Consider the following 24,011-nt stretch of genomic DNA (forward strand, 5'->3'; position numbering starts at 1 on the left):
AATGCTTATCACCTATACTAAAGGGGTCAACTCTACTCTGACCCAATCTCCCTAAACTACTTTGTGCCACCATCAAGATGGATGCCAAGGGAGAAGAACCACCACCCAGGGCACCACCCTAATTCCTCCATCTTGTCCCCCATTCACCTACATTCTAAAAACCCAAAACTACAATTTTCCACCCTGTGCTAGGATAAACTACTGTTTTCACACCTTTGTGGTTTGTAATTCTTCTCTCAATGTTGGAAGCCGTTCCCATGGGCTGAAGTCAAAGACAATATCCTTCTGGGCTCTGTGCCAAAGTCTACTACAACCCCCCATGCAGATCTCAAACCTTCTTGCTCTGGTCGCAGACCTCTCTGCTGAGGTCTGTGGCCTTCCAGGGTGCCCAGAGGAATGCCCTGGACTCCCAACAGGTTATCAGTAAATAGTTACTCTCATTTTCTTGCTTAGACCCAGTGCATGATTGTGGCCAATTTAGAGAAAGACCTGAGAGGCTGATACCCAGAAGAAATGTATGTATGTTTATCCTGTGAATAATACGTGTGATGTGGTATTGTTTATTGGAAAGAACTGGTTTTGTTCTTTGAATATCAGCTTAGGAGCAGCAATAGCTGTTAGCAAGTAAACATATTTTAAGTATCTTCAGCATAATACTGATGTCCTGGAATTAATTTTCTGGCAGACCTCATTCTTGATTTTTAGGCATACATAAGCCATGGATGGTGTAAAGTATAGCTTAGAATCCAATAAATCAAACTTCACATAGCAGTGAAACAATTAAGGCATCTTTATAAATGTGGCATCTAAGATAAAGTAATAAGAACAGTTTCCTGTGCAATATGCTGTGCTGTTTGACTTCATTTATTCTTGAAAACTTCTAAAATGCAAGTGGGAGCTTGCATTGCTTCTATAGTTAGCAACAGACAGTTGCCATAGGTCAAGTAGCAAGAGGTGATTTTGAATGGTAAAACTGTCCTTCAGGTAGTACAGACATCAAACCAGGAATATCATTCTACAAAATTGACTTGATCATCATTTTCAAGCATATGTCAATCCTTTCATGTTCACCATAGGGGTTTTTTGTATACAGCAATCCTAGAATTAAAGGGTAATGCGCGCAGAACAGTTTTGTCTATAATCATCTTGGTCCTGAAGACAGTTTAGTCTTTTGTTTGCTTTGGACTCTCATGAACCTGCTTATGCTCCTTTAGTTTATTGTGTCCTGAAACACTCTTAAAAGAGCACAGCTTACAATTATACAAACACTTTTCCCCAAGAATCTGAACTTGTATGCTTAAATAAATGACTTGATGGATTTATTCAGAATGGTTGCAGTAAATATAAGTGAGGCAAATATGAACTGTGGAGAAATGCTCTGGAGTGTGGGGTTTTATGAAAGTAATGTCTGAATAGAGTATTCATCCTGGCTGAAAACCACTGTATTAAGTCCCCAATACTTACCAGAGCTAGGTAACTCGTTATGTGGAGGAGAATTGCTAGTGAGGCTTACGATCTTAGATTCAGTGGCCAAGAGAAGTGGCAAATCCTGCTTGTTTTAGGTTTTGTGGAGTTAGTAAGAATCTTCCAAAATTACTGGCCTAGAGGACTTCAGCTTTGAAGTAGTGATTATAGTTTATCAGTAAATAAAGAGGAAATATGTAATTTTTAGAAAAAAGTTTCCAGAAAAAATTATGTCTGTCTAGAATATGCAGTAAGAACTGCTGGGGTTACTCCTTGAGGCACAGGACTGCACTAAAGAAGTTTTTTCTGTTCACAACCCTAATAATTGAATTTGACCCTATCTGCATGCTGCTAAGTTAAAAAAATCCCTAAAGTTGCATGGAGATTCAGGAAATCAAGTTTGAAGCAGTCTCAAGTCATACTTTCTCCAAAAACAAAAAAAAAAGTACATCCTCTTTCATGTAAAATAAAACCTGTAAAAAAATCTTTCTTTGACTATTGTTTATTTTTTTATCTAATGTAATGACCCTTATGTCATACAAGTAATGAGGAAGAGCAGTGAGCTCACTGTGTTGAGTGAGGATAAAGGTTAGCTATGTGAATATTATCATAAACAATCACTTCAGCTTTTAATAAAAATAAGTATATAGGAGAATGCATATAGGAATTGTCTTATTCACGGTGGATGATGACTCAGCTGAAGTAGATTTCAAATACTTTAAGTCTCAAAAATTATGATCTGGTACAATCCATTCCATTACATGAAGTGGGAATATATTATCACATCCTGACGATGTTTAGAGAATAGGAAATTAAGTTTCTGTATTTAAGAAAGGGTGTGAATTATGTATGGAGCAGAAGTTTCATGTAACTCTTAAGTTCACTGAAGAAAAAGAATCATGGGTCTACATTTTTCATGTTTTCCTAAGACATTGTGTATAATTTAAGAAGTATGAACTTAGGCAACTGGCTAAAATGTGATGTGCATTTAGAGACTGTGATGGCACACTTCACAAAAAGTTATCTTAAGGAGGTTAAATCTGTAATACATTTACTGCACTAAAATATGTTAGGTAGGCATCTTAAAATGTACAAATTGGGGTATGAAATGGCACATGAACATTTCAGTTTACAGTGGCTAGCATTCAAAAGCATTCAGTCGTTACTGTGAAGGGAGTGGTTACCAGGACCCCTCCCAAAAGTGCAGTAAACCTACTGGCGTTTTTTTGTGGTCTATGAAAAGCTTTGGAATCAACTGATAGGAAGCACTGAAGTACCCTATGAGAATTATGACATGAAGGCAGGGATAGGGAAAGAAGGGTAAATTATTTTCAAGATAATTTTGTTAGAATGGGTTAAATTATATTATTTGCAGAATACCTGGGGTTGGAAGCAACCCTTGAGTCTCATGTACAGTGCATTTGAATGTCTCCAGGGCTGGAAACTCCATGACTTCTCTGGGCAACCTGTTCCAATATTCAACCACCTCCACAGTAAAAGAAATAAATTTATTCTTATATTTCAATGGAGTTTTCCTGTGTTTCAGTTTATGTTCAGTGCATCTTGGTCCTGTTTCTGGATGTCACAGGCAACAGTCTATCTGCCTTAGTCTTTGTTCCCTGCTCATTCCCCACCCCTATTTTCTTTCATCCAGACTAAAGAATCTGAACTCACTAAGCCTTTCCTTGTCTGAAAGATGCTTTAGTCCTTTAATCATCTTAGTGTGTCTTTGCTGGACTTGCTTCTGTGTACCCTTGTCTCTCTTGTACTTGTGAACCCAGAATTTTCCATTGTGCATGCGCATGTCCAGCTTGTCCTCCAGGTCCTTTCCTGCAAATCTGCTTTCCATCCACTTGATACTGAACCAATATTGGTGCATGGAGTATGGAGTTATTCCTCCCTGGGTGCAGGACTTGGCGCTTTCCTTTGAATGTCAGGTGATTCCTGATGGCCCATTCTTTTAGTGGTGCTCTGAATGGCAGTACACCTCTATAATGCATGAACCACTTTTCCTGTTTGTACCCTTTCCAAACCTGTACTCTGCCCCACTGCATGGCTTGTTACTGAAGAAGTTAAATAGTGTTTGCTCCAATATCAGTGCCTGAGTGTAAGTAACAGCCCTTCAGCATCACTGTGCCAAGCAGTGGAATAAATGAAGGAGCTGGAGAAGCCAGACTGGATTTTCAGTAAGCCAGCTGCATTTGCAGTAGCTCCCACGTGGAGGGTCTTGTTTTCCCCACTTCCAAAAGTACTTCAAGGAGTACTTCACATAGCTGAGCCACATAGCTACAAGTTGCTATGTCCAAGTAAGCAAAACTTTGCCAAAGATGAAATCTCTAGTCCCTACCTTACCAATTTAACATGGATTGTGAAAATGTAAATGATCTTGCATGCAGCAGAGCACGCCACTTAGGGGAAAAGACGGTATTGTTCTGAAGTGCAGGGAAATTCTCACTAAAGACAATTTTCCCTGGAACGAATGCAGAAAGCAGTGGTTAGGCTGGACAGGAGAAATGGAGGTCAATTCAGTAAGACATTAAATGCATCTGTTTTGTTTATCCAGTGTCAGCATTTAACTAAGCCATGGTGACTCTTTGTAATATCTCACAGAGGTGATTATTGAAAGGAGAAGATAAATAATCTAAAAAAAACTGGGCAACAGTAGGTGAGGGTGTTCTGGGTTAGAGTTGGGAAAAAAATATTTTGTTCTCAAGTCTGTTAAATATATCTGTATTTCCTAGAACAGTGTATAATTGTGTCTCTGATGTAAATGTTACAAATACCTATAGCTCTGCACATGTTCAGGACTACAACTGGCTTATTCATAAGTTTCCTCTATTTCTGTAATTAGGATGGTAACTCTGAAGAGGTGGAGGAGTGCTGAGTGTGTTCATGATATTGACAGAAGAGCAGTACTGGCTTCTTTCATAGCCGACCACTGCTCTGTTTTGTGCAACATGGGACTCTGAATGTCTCTTATGGGTGTCCATAAGAGTCCAGTGTTACAGCATAGAATAGAGGAGTGTTTTTATTTCACCCTTGTCAGCAGCCAAGTGCTATGCAGCTGCTCGCTCACTCTGCCACCAGCAGGCTTGGGAAGAAAATTGAAAAGGGTAAAAGCCAGAAAACTTGGGTTGAGATAAAGACAGCTTAACAGGGAAAACAAAAGCCATGCACACAAGCAAAGCAAAACAAGGAATTAATTCATTGCTTCCCAAGGGCAAGCAGGTGTTCAGCCATCTCATGTGTAATAGTGACTCGGGAAGACAAATGGCATCACTCTAAATGTCCCCCTTCCTCCTTCTTCCCTACACCTTCTATACTGAGCATGATGTGATGTGATTTGGAATATCCCTTTGGTCTCAGTTTGGGTCGTCTGTCTAGGCTGTCTCTCCTCCCAGCCTCCCATGCAGCCCCAACTTCTGCACTGTGAAAAGGAGAAAAGGCCTTTGCTCTGTGTAAGCCCTGCCCAGCAATAACAAAAACATCTCTATAGTTAATCAACCTTGCATTCAGCACAAATCCAAAATGCAGCCCTTTACTAGTACTGTGAAGAAAATTAATTCTACCTCAACCCAACCTAGCACAGGGAGACATTTTAGTAATTTAAAAAATGCCTTGCTAGTTAGCCTTAAGAACTTCCAAAAATTCATAGGTGTTTTTAATAGTACGCTAGTATTCTTATGCTTCTTTCAGTATTTCAAGAATAGACCTCTTTAAAAAATGTCAAGCAGTTGATTTGTGTGTTTATATCTATCTACTAGCAGTCTATAATTGCTACTGCTTTAGGATAAATTTCTTATTTTAGTATTCTCAACATTTTTTGGAGATACATAGTAATAAAGTCAGAAGTCTGCTGAAATAAGAAAAACATATCTAGCAGCTAAACGTAAAACCTGTCAAATGAAATAGAATGGAATAGGATAGTCCTCTTCATTTAGGCTATTTCCCAGCATATTGTGTGTGTATAAACTGGCCACTCGAGGGCACTTTTGTATTTGGTTCAGCTGCAGACTTCCTGAGTGGTTTGATAACGTGCTCATTCTTTAATGTCTTGAATCTTCTGCATGATAGCACCCTGCATTCCATATTTAAATGGAAGCTTAGTGTAGGCTTATAAAGCTTCAACTTGAATCCTTTTTTTATAAAAGGCTAAATAATGACATGCATTACATCAATGCAGGATTTTGGAAAAACTACAAATAAAAGCACATGAAAACTTAATAATCAACTTTAATAAGATACGTACACCTTAATGACTTATAGTGTTTGTATGACTGTTATGTAGCATCAGAAACATGTCAGTACAAGCTAAAGTAAAATTATTCTTAGTTTTTTATGTTGTGTTTGCTGATAACTCCATTTAGTTCTTGTTTAAAGCTTACTTTTTTTTACTTGGAGTAGTAGTCTTGTCAACAGACTACATCAAGACATTGGGCCAACTACTGTTTGTATTCTTGCTTTTGCATGAACTGTTAACTGAGCATGTATTTGGGTAGTGACACCACTAAGTAATAACTTATCAGATAATACAGAAATGTTTTAGGGAGGAAAATGGGGACAGGTAACATATTTTTATATAAAAAGGGCTGGGAACAGGACTATATTCTTTCTTTTCTGTTGTTAAATTTTTTAATGAACCAAAGGGTTTCTCACAGAGTGCAGTTGAAGCGGAAATCTTACAGTACTGTTGCATGTATATATAATTTCTTGCTCAGCACTAAAGGTACCAGATGCTTAAAAGAGAGTATTGAATTTCAATATGCAAAATTATTATTTTTGTTGTATCATCTTTCTAAAAAGGAGTCACAAAGCACAAACAATGGAAGGAGATTCAAGAATTAATAAAAATTAAATGACTGCAAATCTTCTGGTCTGAAATGCAATCAAAATTTTGTGAAAAAATGAGAAATGTGAAAACTTAAGAAAGAGCTCCTTGCCATCATTCTTTGTTTTAGGCAATTCTGAATTAATTTCTTAATCAAAAGATGTATCTACTCCTAAGTTAAAATGATGTATTCATATGCTGGTACTCATTCTGCATTACATTGGTAATGCACACAATCATGCAGCTTTTTTTTTTTTTTTTCTAGCAGTATGTATGATTAGTTACAGAGGTCACCACTGGTTTTGTTTGATACTTTAAGGTGTCAATAGTCAAAGATGTCTTGGGTGAGTGCTTTCCAGAGCATAGAGCAAGCGTGTTGTCAGAGTAGATCAGTGTGTGCTTTTCCACTTGAATTCTGGAATAGGACTGGAAATTGCTTTTTGGATTTTGATGGAGAAATTTAGGTGGCTGTCAACCAGCATTGCCAGATCCTTTTTTCCCCAGGGGAATTTTCCAGCCACTCATCCCCTAGAGTCTCAAGTGCAAGACCTGAACTTCCTTCACCATGTTGAACCTTGTACTATTGGCCTTGGACCATTGATCAAGCCTGTCCAGATCCCTCTGTGGAGCCTTCCTGTCCTTCAGCATATCAGTCCTCCTGCCCAGCTTGGTAATATCTGTAAAATGAATTAAGGTGCACCCCATCCCCTCATCCAGGATCTGGATAAAGAAAGATATTAAACAGGACTGGCCCCAGTAATAAACCCCTGGGGAACCCCACTAGTGACTGGCCACTCTTTGGTTGTGACTCCATTCACTACTGCTCTCTGGGCCCAGCCACCCAGCTTGTGTGTACCCAGAGAATAGTGCACCTATCTAAGCCATGAGCAGCAAGTTCCTCCAGGAGAATGCTCTGGAAAATGATGTCAAAGTCTTTGCAAAATTCTAGGTAGACAATATTTACATGTTTAGCTTTGTCTAGCCACTTGGTTTAATTTGATTTTTTCATTCAGCTTTTCTTATCTGGTGCAGCCTGGTAGATAACAAATTCAACACGATGCAGTGGTGATAAAGCTGTTCAGTAGCTCAAACTTGTACTGTTGCTTTCATTACATAAACTTAAATTGTTCTTTATGCATTGTAGTGTGTTTTCTCTTAAAGATTAGCTTCAGTCATATGTCTTTTGTTCTCTTGCTTAGTTGAATGTGTGAAGTGTGCTTTCAAGTGCTCTTTTTTGCCTGAAGTGGTTGTAGTGATGCTGGTTGTCTTTAAACGTTATGCTTGGGCATTTCTCAACTTGTACATCTTGTTCCATATCCCAGGCTAGACAGAGACTGCTTTTTCACTCTGTCTCATGTTTATGGCTTGCATTACACTTCTACATTGGTCCTGTGATTCCATTACTTGATTGGCAAAACTATAGTAATTGCTTTCAGGCCTTCATAGGATTACCTTCTTCTAGGTTAGATAATCCTTTGTATTATGAAGAGGATTTGAAGATTGAGAACAATTATGAGAAGATGGAAATTGACAAACACCTGCAGTGCTGATTTTCCCCCTAACCCCCAAATGAAACTCTGTTTTCCTTATTCTGTGTGGCAAATGGCTCTTACCTGCTGTTCACCTGTGAGAGATATCAAGTTTAAATTCTCCTAAAGTCTGAAGTATACAAAAGAATGAAAAGAACTCCAAACACAAACCAAAAATCCCACTTGTTAGCAGCTTGAATGTATACCTAAGATGATTCATTTTCAGAATTTTACACATTTTTATTCAGTTAAAAACTCAGAAGAATGATGTTAGAGTATGTAGTTCAATATATTGTGTAGTTACCTAATAATTTTTCCAACATTGTTTCGTTACAATATGGTGCAGTTGGAATAAACAGGATCCCAATGTTCCTATAGCAACAGAATGCTACTGTTTGTGAAACTGCATCGTTGCAGCAGGTGTATCCATAACCCTGCTAATAACCCAAGGATTTTAAAACAGTGAATTTACAAATGAGAATTCTGTTTCACATTTCTACAGGTAAAATTTGGTTTTAAAATTAAACCTTATAAATATCTTTCCTGCAGCTCTGACCACCTTCCAGCATAGGCATAGTTTCTGACTTTGTAAAAATACTAAATATATAAATTCTGTTAATATTCCAGCTGTATAAATAAAGAAACTGGTAGAGTTTTCTGTAAGAAATATGTGGTATTTAGACATGAGATATGATGAGGCTGTTTATCAGCTTTTCTGTCCATGTAGTGCAAGCTACTTTTTTTAAAATAAGTGAAAACATGTCATTTAAATTGCTTATTTTGGTCCAGCATAATGACTTACTCTGTTATAGCTCCATTTGTTTCTAAGTTTTCCTTCTAGATAATAGAGGTGATACAAAACAGTGTAGAAGTGTCAGCTTTATACCTCTGAAGATCTTCTACATATTTGGAAAATGTATTTCAGTTGCATTTTTATAATAAGGGCAACAGAAAGATAATGTTTCCATTAAAGTGATCAGCTATGCATAAAAAAATTGGATAGGAAGGTGTATGAAAATGCTTTTAGAAAAATCCTGGGTTTTTGAGCAAACTGTATCTGTTGCATATTTAACCTGCACCTTTTGGAGAATTCTGGAAGTCTGGTGGTGTTAATAGCAATTTTATATACCAGTTCCTAGAAAAGAAGTGTCAATTTTCTGAGATCCTTCAACCTGCTGTTAAGATGTGGCTTTATATTAACCCTAATCTCTTTATGTAGTTGGAGTGCTCTTAGAGAAGAGTTAATTAGAACTTTAATTAATGTATAACTTTCAGAGTTATTTTGCATTCCTCTTAATAAGAATATTCTGTTACATTGAACAAGAACAAAGGCACTGTCTTCTCTCCCCCACCTCTGGGACAGTCTGCCTTCATGCTTCAGGACATTAATATTTCAATAGTGTTACACTGGATAAAAATTGAACAATGGATGAAACCTAATTATTTTTCTTAGGCCTTTGATATGATCTTATCCAGGTTCATTTCCTTATATTCTGTCCTAGTAAATTTCATTATGTCACACTTTTCCTACCTGAAACATTTCCTTTAAATATTGTACTCAGAAAAAACCTCAAACTCTTTGTCTCTTCTTTACGTTTCTTTGATGTTTTGCAACCACTACCAGCAAGATTATTGGAAAAAAAAAAAACGGGGGAAGGAAAATTATGTCTCTTAGTGGCCTCCGCTGCTTCCCTTCCCAGCTGTTCTTGCTTATTTTCTTTCTCATTTCTTTCCTCTGTTTTGTACAGATATCATCTGATGCTGCTCAGCCTTTGGCATCTTCTCCTTCTCTGCAAGCTGCTGCTGAGAAGAGCAAAGCAGAGGTATATTGGTTTTGGGTGTAACTCTTATCAGGTTACTGCTTTGCACAAATGTTTACATCTCTATAGAGTAATTTCACTGAGGTAACTTGAGAGTTTGACTTGCTGTTAATACTTCAGACATTTGAAATACGTCTCTCCTTTTTTCTTGGACTAGCTAAATAAAAAGAGCCAATAGAACTGCAAAGTATGAGTGTGGTTGTTACCTCTTGGTGTTTATATGTCAAAATTCTGATTATCTTCTGATTTAGTGTCACAAAACAGTGGAAAACCCACTTAATTCCCAGCTAATGGGCATGAGTGATACTGTCTTGGAATCATATCAGGAATAATTTCTGATATCTTTTTTTGTATTACTTGCTTGTTCCAGATTCTAAATTATCAGTATTGTTCCAGCCATTTAGTTAATTCTCCTTGGAGATAAATACAGAATTAATTTGACTCATACTGGTTTCAGTATCTCTTCTGGCTAGGAAATGTGTGTGTGATAACACATTAGATGGGTCTTTACTGTTTAGATGGGTCTTTGAAAAACATAACACACAAGCAAGTAGTAGATGAGGCATCATTTATATCAGCTTTCAGTAAGTGTCACAATTTGCAGCAATAATAAAATGCATTTTTAGAATGTGAATGTCCAGTCTTAGGTTCTTTTGGATGCTTCACTCTAAATTGAGACTATACAGTTTATGAAATAATTTATGATGTGAATATCAATCATGCTTTTTCCTTCTAAATACAGAAAATTTGGATAGAAATTATAAATAATTTTAGTTCAGCTATATTTAAACATTAATTAAAATTTAAATGACAGTGTCACATGGACTAGGACCACAAGCCTTGTTGAATTTGTCATGTGTTCTAAGTTGTACCAGGAGCAGCAGCAGTCACTAAGAATGAAACTTGTCTTTACTTTCTTATCCACCTCTGTTGGTATATTCACATTTGAAAATTCTTCTGAATAACTAGTATGGCATGTTATAAGAAATGAAACTTGGAAAAAATTTAATAATTTTTGCTTAGAATTTAAGACCATTATAAAGTCAATTTAATTTTATTATCTTCATAGTGCTTTTTGACTGCTTCTGCAAGTAATGAAACACTTGAGTTGGAGTTCTGGCATGCATGCAACATATAAGAAATGTTTTTATTTAGTCTGAATTCATTTTTATCTAATGGAGCTGACACAGAAAACTTGACTATTGAAATCAAGAAGTGTGAAGATGAAGGACTTGAGGGTTTTCAAGTCCACAGTGAAAATTAAATGAATGAAAATAAAGCTGTTGGGAATCAAGACTGTTTCTCTGAGGTGTGGAGGTAGAAGCATGGGTGAACAGTTTAAGTCTTAATATACTCACTCTTAAGCTTTCAGAGATTTGTTAGGGGCAACAAGAGGCATATGTTTATATTTGATCACCTTTATGGAGTGTTTGTCATATGAAACTTCCTACAAACCCTCCTTGTTCTTGAAGTCTTGAAAAATAAATGTTTCCGTATACTTTTTGCTCCAGAAGTGAGGTTTCCTTGACACAACATACTTTAAAAAAATGTTGAAGTCAAACTGGAAATCAGGATATACTGAAAAAATGCAAAACCTTAACTCTGCTTTCACTTGAACATATTCAAGGAAATTTAGGGTACTGTGATTGAAAAGTAAGAGTACTTACATGACACTTCAAACAACCTTTCCCAGGATGAGAGAAATCAAATCATAGAGTTGTATGTAGAGTCATAGAATGGTTTGAGTTGGAAGGGCCCTTTAAGATCTTGTAATTCCAACCCACTGCTATGGACAGGGACACCATCCACTAGACTAGGTTGCTCAAAACCTCATCCAGCCTGGCCTTGAATCCCTTCCAGGGATGGGGCATCCATAGCCTCTCTGGGCAATTTGTTCCAGTGCCTCACCATCCTCACAGTAAAGAAATGCTTCCTAGTATCTAATCTAAACCTGCCGTCTTTCAGTTTAAAGCCATTCCCCCTTCTCCTGTCACTGTCCTGAAAGAGTCCTTTCCCATTGTTCCTGAAGCCCCCTTTAGGTACTACTATGGGAAGACTGCTATGAAGTGTCCCTGAAGTCCTCTTTCTTCTCCAGACTCAAAGAACTCCAATTTTCTCTGCCTGTCTTCGGAGAGAGGTGTTCCAGCCCCCAGCCATTTTTGTGGCCCTTCTCTGGGCTGCAGTGGATCCATGTCCTTCTGATGTTGGGGGCCCCAACTGCAGAGGAAGGGTTTGTGAGAGAGCAGAGGAGGAGGATCATGTCCCTTGACCTGCTGGTGACACTTCTTTTGATGCAGTTGTCTAAGTTTCAGCAGCAGAGAAGATTATGTTTATTTAAATTATTCAACTTGAGAAGATTGGAATGGGATGTGGGAACAGAAAATGAAAGACTTTTTTGAAAAGTTGTTGTTCTGACAGTGTAATTTGTGTGTATTTTAGGATGCAGGTTGGTACTAGGGTCAGTGAAACAGTAATGGAAGAAAGGCTGAGCTTCACTGAAAGGCATAGCTATGCATTTGTAATCCTAGTTCAATAAGACTACAAGTCTCAGATTATTATGTGACCTCAAAATATAATACTGCTCTATACTTTTCCCAGTCATACAGACATTTCTTGAACACCTTTCACTACTGCAGGTGAGATACAGTATTAGTAAGGCCTCTAGTTTGGACCACTGTGTTCACTTTTGTGTTCTTATATTCAGTGAAATCTAAGTAGGTGTCTATTTCTTTTCATCAAAACAGATGTTCCAGATTCCCTTACTGGGGTTTCATGACTGTGGTCATTGCTTTCTGGTGCTTGTAAGCTGATGCTTAGTGTGATAGTGTCATTTTCTGGGAAGTGAGTGTTCAGGTTAATGCCTGATGAAATAATTCACATGGTTTAATTGGGACTAGAGTAGCCCCAATCCCTCTGATAAATATCATGAAAGGTTGAAAAGGGATTACTGGAAGTTTTGAAGAATGTGATTGGATCCCCCTGTGCCTGGTCACCTCCATAAAAAAAAACCCTAGAAAACCCACCAGCAAGAAAACCCCTTCATCTGAGTGTTAGAACTAAGTTAGAACTAAGTAAATGTGTTTAAAAAACCTCCACAAGCATTTCTTACTGACACAAACTATTAACTGTTTTATTTTTAATACTGGAGCTGCATGAACAGATCTAGACTCTCAACCTTCCTCCTAATATTGGGAAACTTGTAAACAGTAGTGTTTTCTGAAACAAGGCTGTTTTGAAGCTTTGAACAAAAGGGTACAAGTGTAATGACTGAAAGAACATTTAGGAGCTACTGTTTCATTGTCTTTATTACAGATGGCAAACCCTTGTTTCATCCATTTAGTGTTCAAATATACTCACTAGTACTGTGCTGTAGTTGTACGAGGTAAATGAAGGCAGACTAGCACTTTGTCAAAGCAATTGCTAACCTAGATAGTATGTATCTTCATGTTATTCCTTCAGGAATATTTTATGCTTTGCTTCAGTCAGGTGGGTCAGTAATTTGGCACATTCATTCACTAGAAACTACAGGGAAGAAATTTCTGTAGTGTCATTATGATATGTTCAAAGTAAAGGGATCTTTATATTTTCACTTTCTGGAACAACATAATGTCTCATAATTTGGCTGGCCTGTCATATGGCTGGAAGCAACATTTTTACATTCAGGAGTGTTTTTTAAGACTGCTAGATGAGCTTTTAAAAAATAGTACCTTTCTGCAGAAAGCAGCATGCAATTTACCTTAGTCTAGTTCTTTGGTCAAAGAAGCTGATACCCACCCTCAGTGGCAGAGGTTATCAGAGTTAACAAAGATACTTGTAGATATTTCTTTCTCTTCAGCTCTGCTTAGCTTTGGAAGCAATACTGGTTTTTTTTTCCTTCTGCTTATTAAGCAGAAAAGCAAATGAGCAGGTGAAAAAGTGAATTGCTTGAATTTAATCTATAATCATAATATTTTTAGTATTAGTACTTGAGCAAAGTTAGTCACTTCAGGAAGGAGAGCAGATAGAAACATAAACTCTTATTTAAAATGGAGTAACCAAAGATCTCTGTTTATATTCTGTATGGCTGTAGACATTCAATATGTTTGCAGGTTGAGTACTAGCTAAATTCTTTTTCTTTTAGCAGAAGGAAAAAGAAAAAAAGAAAGAAGAGAAAAAGAGGGAGAGAGAATCAGAAAAACCATCAAAACAGTTAACATCTGAAAAGGTAATGCCACTTTTTTTTTTCCCAGTTATTTAAAAATGGCACAAAGTATTAGATATGTTCAGAGACTTGGGAAAAAAATTAATGTGTGTATGTATATATATATATATATATATATATATATATATATATATATATATATATACACATGAGTGTATATGTATATGAGTTGTAATTTGGTTAATCTACATGAATTGTTTGTTTGTGCTCTTGCTTGCCTACAAAGTTTGGTTGACCAAATAATGAGGAATGTGCTTAGATCAAGGGGGAAATCTGTTAAACTTTCTTAAAGTTCAGGTTCAGACCATAAATCTAATTGAGGTTTTTAAGATCACAGAATAGTCTTGAGCTGGAAGGGATCCACAAGGGTCATCAAGTCCAAGTATGGAGAGCACAGCCCATATGGGGATTGAACCCCCAACCTTGGTGTTGGTGGCACCATGCCCTGACCAGCTGAGCTCACCTCAGGGTCATGGACCACTGCTATTCTTGCACAGAAAATGGTCAGTTTGGTTGAGTCCTGTATTATAATCTAATACTGTCTTTCATAAATGAATCAATTTTAAACATAAATGTATAATCTATAGAATTTAATTAGTAACTCTAAGTAACTTGAAAATTTGCAACTAAGATTGTGCCACACAGCATGACAAGCAAACAACTTAAGGTGCTATGTTAAAGCATAATGAGCAGGCTTAGCAATGTAGGTACAATTAAAATTCCATGTGCACTTCTGCAGAGAGTTAATACTAAACAAAAATGAAATGAGTAATTTTAGTATTAAATATATTAATTCCTTTTAATACAGATGTTGTCTCTCCAATCTTGTGAATCCATTACTAAGTTCAGGTCTGTGGTGTGTCTGGAGAATGCATTGGAGGCACCACCTGTCAGTGTATTCCCTGATAGTGCTGTGTCACAATTATGAGAAATGTTGTGTATTCACAGACTATGATTGCATATGTATTTCTAATTCCGTTTTCAAATAGAGAATTTTTTCATTTTACATTAAAAAAAAGATACAAAAATATATGCATGCATACTTGAAGGAGGGAAACAAAGCCCTTCCCCAATACAAATGTCATTTTTCTTAAATTAGAAAGCAAGTTTGGAATGAGTTTGTGCAGAAGCAGATTTTGTTGTAACAAATTGTGAGGCTTCACTGGGATATTGTCATTGATATGGTACAAGATTAAAGTAAGTTTATGGATGACAATAAAAACATTAGAATTGTTGATTATTGAAGCTTTATGAGGGTGTCCAGCCAAGTTAAATGATTGATTTTGGTCCTTATAATAATATACTTCAGTCATAGAGGCTAAAAACATTGCTGTGGTTTGGAAATGTTAACTTTCTAGAGTCCAAAGATCTACTTTTGGTCTGGGAGAGAGGGTTTCCCTTTGTAAGGATACATGCACTTTGTTATTTGCCGGGGAATGTTTGGTTAAGTGAGGGGAAGTGACAGCAGAGCATAGTTACAGCTGAGAGATTATCCTACCACTTGAAGTAAAAAAAACAATTCTAATGCCACTGATTAGATTTACATTTAAAAAGTCATTAGATTACCAGTTTATGATTAGGCAAATAAAAAGAACTATTTTGATTTTAAATGCTTGTACTACAAAATGTGAAATTTGGTAAATATATCTGTATTAGATAATCATGCTGTTGTAACAGCTGCAAAATGTTTGAAGTACTGCAGCATATTTTATTTCATTATTAATGTATCAGCACTGACTGCTCAAATGGAACTCATCTGTGTGTCATCTTTTTAATTTAAGACATTCTTCAAGCTTGGGCTTTTAAAGGATCATTCATTTAAAATAAACTGCTTTTGGACTGTTAACTTTATGTATTTTAAAAGTCTAGTTGCTTTCTGTAGCCCAAATGAAAGAGAGCTATATCATATATTTGTTTCTGCTGTTGTGTTGGTGAGGTAGAAAACCACAAGGTTTTATTTTCATACATGGAATAATACGTTGGTTCTTTCGTGGTGTGATTCTGCTTTAGGGAGCTGATAAACATTAGTATTTCAGTAATAATATATTTCACATCCAGGTAGAGACTGGCTAGATGATCTTTTAAAATATTGCCTCTTGAATCAGCAGGGAGTGCAGGCATCATGACCATACTATCTGTTGTGTTTTCAGCAACCACATCAAGCAGTAGATGGTTATTTTTCCCAGTTCATGGAGGAGAAAACAATGTGAGAAATCTGCACACTTCATATGTAAAGTCACTGGTTGCCTTTACTGCAGGCATGGTTTTCTCCAGTCTAGATATTCCAGGCTTGCAAAGTTAATGAATTAAAAAGATATGAGCAAGCAGTTGGCAGTTCTGTCACAATTTTGAGACTTCCTTTCGATTAAGGTAATTCAAGCAGTGCTTTAGCTATCCTATAGAAGAATCAAAACAGAAAAAATCAGAGGACTTTAACTGGTAAAAAGATGAATCTAGAGAAAACTTCAGATCTATTCTTAAGTGTCATGTATTCCTGCAAGTCTTCACTTCCTAGTGACCTTCATTTTATCTTCTGTTGAGATGAAATTTCTTAGCTCTTAAAACAAGAATATGTATCCTAAAAATTTAAAATGTTCACATTCAATTCTCATGTTCATATCTCTGCTTCATAGAGCTGACTAATTTGCTCCTACATCCATTTGAGAGTTTCTCTTATCACTAACTAATCCTGTCCTAATAACTGATCCTTAGCCTTTAGCAAGCTGAATTTCTAGCATAATTTCTTTTGCATTTTCAAATATTACTGAAAGCTTCTAGCTTTGATTTAATAAGCTTCTGATCCCAATATTGCATTAATGTGTCAGGTAATTATGGCATAAAATGTACTTTGTTGATTGTCATGCTTTGATAAACAAAGAACATCGTCTTTTAACTGATTTAATAATAGTGAGTTTTCTTACTGAAGTTGCTTTTCAGTAAAGAATCATCAGGTGCTTGAAGTGGGTTTTGGGGGAAATATTTTATTGTGAGAATTCACATAGGAGAGTTCAGATGCAGTGTAGAATTTGCTCAAGATCAGAGAGATCTACTGTAGAATAGTGAGTAGCAAGGATACTTGTTTGACTCTGCTTTTCTGGGCTGTTCACTTAGTCTGATGAGATTACTGGGTAATTTGTAATGCAACAAGATCTTACTATGTCAGCTACTGATTGAGTCTAGTCCAGTGATTAGCATTATATTGGAAGCAGCCAGCAATGAGATGTTTCACATCAGATGTGCAAAACTCTTAATAGGACACGTGACATTGCCAAGCTATTGGCAGCTGTAACCTTTTTTTCAGTATAACTGAAGAAAGTTAAGAAACTTGCATAAGTTACCCAGGATCTTTCCTCCCTCTCTCCCTGTGCTATTTCTACAATTGTAGATCCTAAGTTTCCTTAGTGGTTCTGCCTAAAAAAAACCCTAATCCTTACAGTTACTTTGAAGAAACAGGGAAAATACTGCAAGAAAACTGCTGTAACAATTATTACTTAGTTTTTCATGACATAAAAAACTGGGGCCAGGTTATTTGAAGCTGACGCGTTCGCTCAAAGCCCAGCTTGTTTGCAAGCAATGGAAGCACAAATTCTAGCAGTATAAAAATTATCTTGAATTGCAGGAATAAATAATCAAACTGAGCTAATTGTGTGCTTCCTAATGTTTCCTATGGGCCAGCAGCAGGGTAATAGCATAAGGCAGACTGTCATGTAGTGAAAACAAGTTTACGTCTTTTGTACCAACAATTAAGAGATTTTAAATTGCCTAAAAAGTAAGTCTCATGTTGTAAGAGTGTGTTTTATTAGTGGGGAGGGGAAGAAAGTCTGTTGTTTGAACACCAAACATGTTTTTGTTCGTAGTTACACAAGAAAATCTTTAATTTATAGGCAGGAAAAAACAGCTAGATTTTTGCTAGCCGTTTTTAAACTTCATCATCCTGCCTGCCCTTTCATCAGCTGTTGAGGAGCTTTCCCTTCTTATTGATTAGTCTTCTGCACAGCTGAAGGTAGTGAAATTTCCCAAATCTGCATGATTCCTTTTTTCCCCTTTCCTTTCTTTTCTGCTTAAGCTGACTGAATGAGTTCTTTGTTCAGGAGCAGAGTAAACCACTGAAATTCTTTTTTATTTCTATCATGAGTAGAATTTTTGTTAATTCTTGAGTAGTTAGATGTGTTCAATTTAAAATTATTTGGTGATTTAGGAAAGAATATGTAGCATAAGTATTCTACTTTTGTGTGAGAGAACTCTGAAAGCCTATTAGTAATTTTCTGAAATAAAATGTAACCTGTGTAGATAGTTTAGGTGAAATTTTTTCTTGGAGCATGGAGGGGCACTTTAGGTATGCCCCATGCTATTCTTCATGCAGCAAGTTGGAGCAGGCTTTGTGTGCACTCCATCTGCCTTGTACCTGTTTTCCACTGAAAGGAAGCACAGAAAAGTGGATGAGGTGCATTTGGGTCATTCGGGCTGAGTAATCAGGGGCATGGCTGGGACATGGCCAGTGTGTGAACTGGGAGACTGTGTGCCCCCAGGATAAACAAGACCTGCAGAGTGAACTGAGGAATACTGTTTACAAGCAATCAAAGAGTATAAGGAATAAGATTTCATTTAGTAAAGGCATTTGCTTTGCCCTATTTAGAACAGAGAGATTGGACTGAGCTGTATGAATGACTTCTTGAATTTCAGAGCAATCAGGACTGTTTAGTTTTTGAAGACATACTTGTTTATGTACTTCTGCAGTACAAATTCAAATAAAAAAGGCATCACTAGGTATGACACTGTGAGACTCTGGAGTGTTCCTAGAGTATAGAAGAAGAAGACTGATGTGCCTAAACTTTCAGATTTTTTGTAGGGTTCAACTTTTTATGTAGTCTAATTTTTAATAAAGAAAACATGGTGTGCAACCGTGCTAACAACCCAGAATTAAGCCAGAAGTTATTTGGAAAACTGTCCATGGAAAACGTGGTACATATTTCTAATATCCAAAGTTAGAAAGTTCAGCTAAGTCTGTGTCATTCAGTGTCATAGACTTGGAAGTGTTTGGGTTCCGTGCTGTGTAGCTTTCTCCACTGTTTAGTTTAGAGGTTTCACATAAGTTGAGCAGTGTCATGAAAATATTGTGATGTTTTTGCTGTAAAATTCTGCATGTTGAGGACCATCTAAGTTATGTAAGTAAACCCCTTTAAGACAAGATTGTGTTATACTGGGACAGTAAAGTTAAATGGTTAGGATATAAAGAACAAACTACTTTTTTTTTTTTTTTTTTTTTTTTTTCACTAAGTACTTGTGCATTTGCAAACTATTATCAACACTCAAGGATTTTTTCGTTCTGCTGAACATATCAGGATGATGAATGGTTCTGAAGGACTGCAGCAGTTATACTTGATTAATTGAATTCAGTATGACACTGTGAGTTTGTTTTATTATGTTGCATTTTGAATTTGAAACTGGCTCTTGTGTTTGTATCAAGTTATTTCAAGCGACATGAATGGGTCAGTTGGAGGTTATTTTTCAATGGTAGTATATCAAATGCTGTTTTTCTTCCCCAAAATGGGACTAAATTGGCACATTAAACTTGGCAGTAACAGTGAGCTGCTGCCTCTCAGTCAGCTGGTATCAGGCAGCACGAGATGGCCTCTGTTCCAGAGGTGCAGACATTGGGGTTTTTTGCATTTAAAACGTAGTGGAGAACCCCTCAAAAGTGGGAGCAAGTCACACTAGCAGCTTTTCCCCTTCATATAGGAAAAACAGTATGTCAAATACTCATTTAACCAAATAGGAAGAACTTAACGTAGCTTGTTAGAATGGTGTATTTGTTTTTCCCCAAAGAAAGCTAAAACTCCCAGAAAAATCAACCTGCCTGGACAATTAAGGCAAGAGAAACTATCAGTCCCCTTTATTTCTCTGAGATGTAATTTGTTTATCCAAAGTATTTCTAAGTTATCATCATAATGATTTTGTACAAGGAAGATGTGAGTTGGAGCAAATAGTGCTTTAGTGTTCTTCAGATCTTTAAAACTGAATAGCCCTGTAAGAATGCATGGAAGAAATAAAAGCCTGCAGAATATTTGGTGTCCACCTAAACACCAGTTTGGTGAAAGTGATCTCTTTAAGTGTTCACTTTTAACTTACAGGAATAATAGAATTCACAAATTTTGACCTGAATTATAATTTAAATGCAGAATCCCATAATAAATATTCTAAATGTTTTCTCTGGTTTTATACTTGATTGTTGATAATTTGCTAAATCACTTGAACAGTTGATAATAATATTTCCCTAGATGTCTTAGCATTATTTGCCTGATTTCTTTTAAAGACACCTTTTTCTTTTGCTTTTTATATAAAATGAAATATTACTTTAGATTGGAATTTTAAAAAATCATGTATATCATGGGAACAGAAAAATAGAAACCTGTTTTGCTCTCTGGTTGAATCCATAGTCTTATTTATGCTCTTTGTACTTGTTTTCATAAATTCAGACTAAGCATATAAGAATTAAAGCTCAGGATTTAGGAGTATGTGATAAGATCTTCCTCCTACCCCCACAAAGAGTGAAGAGTTTTAAGGCTTCTTGTCCTCTCAGTCTGCATTTTATGGTCTATGGACCTCTCCCAGCCTGGTTTTACATTTCTAATCATACCTTCTCAGTCTTACGGAAGAGATCAGATTATTTGAGGTTCTTTGGTTGTTTTTAATGCTAATCTGGAGGAAAGCAAATCAAATTAGATTCTTCCCGAAACAGTGCTATTCATGTCTTTTGCAGGTAACAAAGGACTTCTTCTTTTTGAGGACTGCCATGAAAAATAGTCTTACTTAATGAAATTAATCTGTCATGGTTCTTATTACGTATTTGCAGTTGTAGACAAAGAAATTAAGAAATAGATATTGCAGGTAGAAGCAATGAAAGAAACCCCTTTTTTGTCAGAAAAAAAAAAAAAAAGGTTTTATCTTTTTAATGCTGGAAAAAGAGTCAGCATTCAGGAAGGGTATGTTTTTTTTTTCTTCAGCCCAGTGTGTATTTGCTGTATCAGCTTGGTACTCTCAACTCTGGTCTGCAGCAGAACAGTATTTTAAAGCAATTTAAAAAAATTCCTTAAAAGTATAATCTAAAAACAATGAGAAAAAGCTACAGTAGGGGCTGCTTTGGTTAAATTTGCCTTTGTTGACGTTACCAAACTGTTTTTAACAGGAAGTTGGTTTAAGTTTGCTTACTTGTAATTGATCCTCTGTTGCACTTTTGCTCCATGCAGGTTCAAAACATAATACTGCCTTGGGTTTCAGTTGATAACACTTATTATTAACAGATGGCATTTTCAGCTTGTGACAAGCTTCATGTTTTTTCCTGATGACTTTGAGACAATTAAGACAACATTACATGTGCTTATTTGTATATTGAACAAAATTAGGTGGACACATTCAAACAAGCATGTACTAAATCAGCCCTACTCATTGCTGGATGCTGTCTTTAGAAAAAAGACATTCTGAGACATTTGAAACCACGGGACCATGCATGATTAAAACTGCAAATATACATTTTAATTTCAAAAGTTTTATAAAAATTACAATACTAGTTAGAAGATTATGTACAGTCAATCAAATGTGCAGGAACAAAATGCATGATGCATTTACCTAAGTGGTACTGGTACATGGAACTGAATGTAAAGAAGAATAAGGATTGGATATGATGAAGCTGATAAGAGGAGAAAGACTTTTATTTAAATAATGTTGCTCAAAATAATAATCTTATCTTGTTTTGAGTAATAGGCTTTCTTTGTTTTCCTAAAATAATGCAAGTATTGGAGCATGGGCAAAGCAATCCAGTGCTTTTGTGTGTTCTGTTTCATTTTACCATGCTTAAGCTAGGACGTGCTTAATCTCACTCTGGTGTGTGACCATCAAGATAGGGCAATGGCGTAGTAGGAAATCCTGTCAGATGTGCAAATCTCACTGCAGAGTAAAGATACTGACTTACTTTTCATAAAAAATCATTTTAGATATCACTGGTAATATTAAATCTACAACATGAGCTTAAGCTTTAAATGGATGATGAAAATAATAATAAAAAATAATATTATGTCATAAGATGTTTCAGCAATCTTCCAGTGTCATGCAACAGCTTTGTGTGTCTTCCAGTTTAAATTTGTAGTTGACATTTGGTATTGATTGTGCATCTTTTTGTAAAAAGGAGTATTTATTTGTACTGTTGAATTTATTGCATTGCAGTAGTTGCTTTTGGCACTACAACTGTTGCATGGAATCTTTTATGACTCTGGCCTTCATAATTATGTCTTCACAAAGTTAAAGGTAGTTGGAAAATAGCACTGTAGCTGTAGTAGAGGTAGAAACAAGAGAAGATAGAAGCAGGGTCTTTCAACACAAATTGAAGGAAATGGACAAGTTTCTCACTCTGGGTAATTTTGTCAGATGGTAACTATGATGCAAAATTAAGTTACTAGTTGCCTAGATGTTCAAATAACTGGCAACTCTTAAATGCTAAATTCCTTACATATATCAGTCAGAAATGTTAACCCATCAGCAATGAATTACCTCTTGGCTCTGTTGAAAAAAGAATTGCAACTGGATGAGCTTGTGTGTCAGTTTTCCTTGAAATTTTTCTTTTATACAATTGGTACGTGCAGCTAGAAGAAAATGGGGTACTTCTGAGGTCACCAGGCATGACTCTGTACTGTTGCAAAATAAATCTGTTCTGCTTCTCTACTCAGCAAGTATTGTCTCTCAACTCGAGAATATTGTACTTCATGTCAGAGTAAGGTACTGCAGGCTTGGCTCTGGGCAGAAAGTGTATTTTACACTGTGTAGTAATGAGGGTGACTTCTGCTCGAGAGAACATTAAGATTTTTTTGTCTTACCTGTTTAACCCTCAGTTTACACTATAAGTAGGTATCCTTGGTTTAAAAGTGGATTATTATAGTGTAAATTAAACATGTTGAGATGAATCTTAGCATAAATGTTGAAATGGATGACTGAACAAGCAAATCAGAGGCCTTATAATATCACTCTGAAGGGCCAGTTTTAAAACTTTGGCGTCTTTGAAGCTGTGAAGATAAAAGGCTTTGAAGCTGTAAAGATAGAAGCTGTAAAAGACTTTTACATTTTGTAATGATGGTTTAAATATTTTATTTCAGAATACACAGAAATTTCATACAGGTTCACATTTATTTAAACTGGAGAATTAGAAACAGAAAGAAGCTTGACTTATTTCCAGTTAGGATGGAGGCTGCAGTGCTTATTGACAGTTCATGTTTAAGATTATGATTGTATGAAGGATGAAGATACAGAAAATAGAGCTTGCCCAAGTAAAGAGAAATCTATTTCAATATTGCATATGATAGGTAAAATTACTTAGCTTTTAAAGTAATTGTTTCAAAGTGATTAACTTTGAAATAAGAACAAAATTGAGGAAAAAGTATCTTGACTGCCAGAAGAAGCTAATGTAGCTAATGATGTGTAAGTATTTATTAAACATTTCTCCCTCTCACTAAGTTCTGCATTTGTGAAACAGCATTATGTATATGTATGTGAGGATGATAGAGTACTAGTCAGCTCTCTCCTAACTTCTCTAGTAGTTAAAGAAAGCAACAAGCTGATATAGAAGTAAGAAAAATAAACCTATGGGGCTATTTCAGTCTGATTAGCTGTCACTGAGAAGACTGAATTTCTGTGGAGCTAACTGAGAGGCTTTTTCAAATGTATCTCTAGAGAAATAGTATTCTTAGACTTCACAGTGTTTTTAGTACACTGTTTGTGATAATGATAGAAACGATACTAGCGCAGAGTATGAGTCCAACACTAGAAGTAAAGTGTCCTAGCTCAGAGATTGTTTATATCAAACACTATTCAGTGTGATGACTGTAAGACTGATCATAAAGACTGTAAGAATCAGATGAACAACAACAGGGGGTGAAGTGGAGTAATCTAATCAGTAAAAAGAGAGAGTGATCTCCTTCTAGTACATGGAAGGAACGTAGTGAGGTGGGTCAAGGAAAAAGATTCTCCCCCAGGAATAGCAGGCCTGTAAGGGGTGATTGCATAATATAGGGTATAGGACTTGTCGTGGGATGCAGAGAGAAAAGAATTTGGGAATGGGACGGATAAAACCATACACAGCTTATTATGGGATGTTTAGGTGACAGAGACCAAACCGGGGGAAT

At 36.3% G+C, this 24,011-nt stretch overlaps 1 protein-coding gene across 8 annotated transcripts in view; it reads left to right on the top strand.

Moving 5' to 3' along the window:
* Positions 1-24,011, top strand: part of SMAP1 (small ArfGAP 1) — a 93,107-nt gene that overhangs the window by 35,003 nt on the left and 34,093 nt on the right. For 2 of the 8 annotated variants that reach the window (XM_066315008.1, XM_066315006.1), the window contains exons 5-6: positions 9,570-9,644; positions 13,765-13,845. In XM_066315008.1, the coding sequence (XP_066171105.1) occupies positions 9,570-9,644; positions 13,765-13,845 (156 nt within the window). Of the gene's footprint in view, positions 1-9,569; positions 9,645-13,761; positions 13,846-24,011 lie in introns of all 8 variants that reach the window. The other 6 variants (XM_066315007.1, XM_066315005.1, XM_066315013.1 and 3 more) reach the window with 3 other exon arrangements.

This window comes from Sylvia atricapilla, chromosome 3 (genome assembly GCF_009819655.1).
Source record: "Sylvia atricapilla isolate bSylAtr1 chromosome 3, bSylAtr1.pri, whole genome shotgun sequence".
NCBI lineage: Eukaryota > Metazoa > Chordata > Aves > Passeriformes > Sylviidae > Sylvia > Sylvia atricapilla.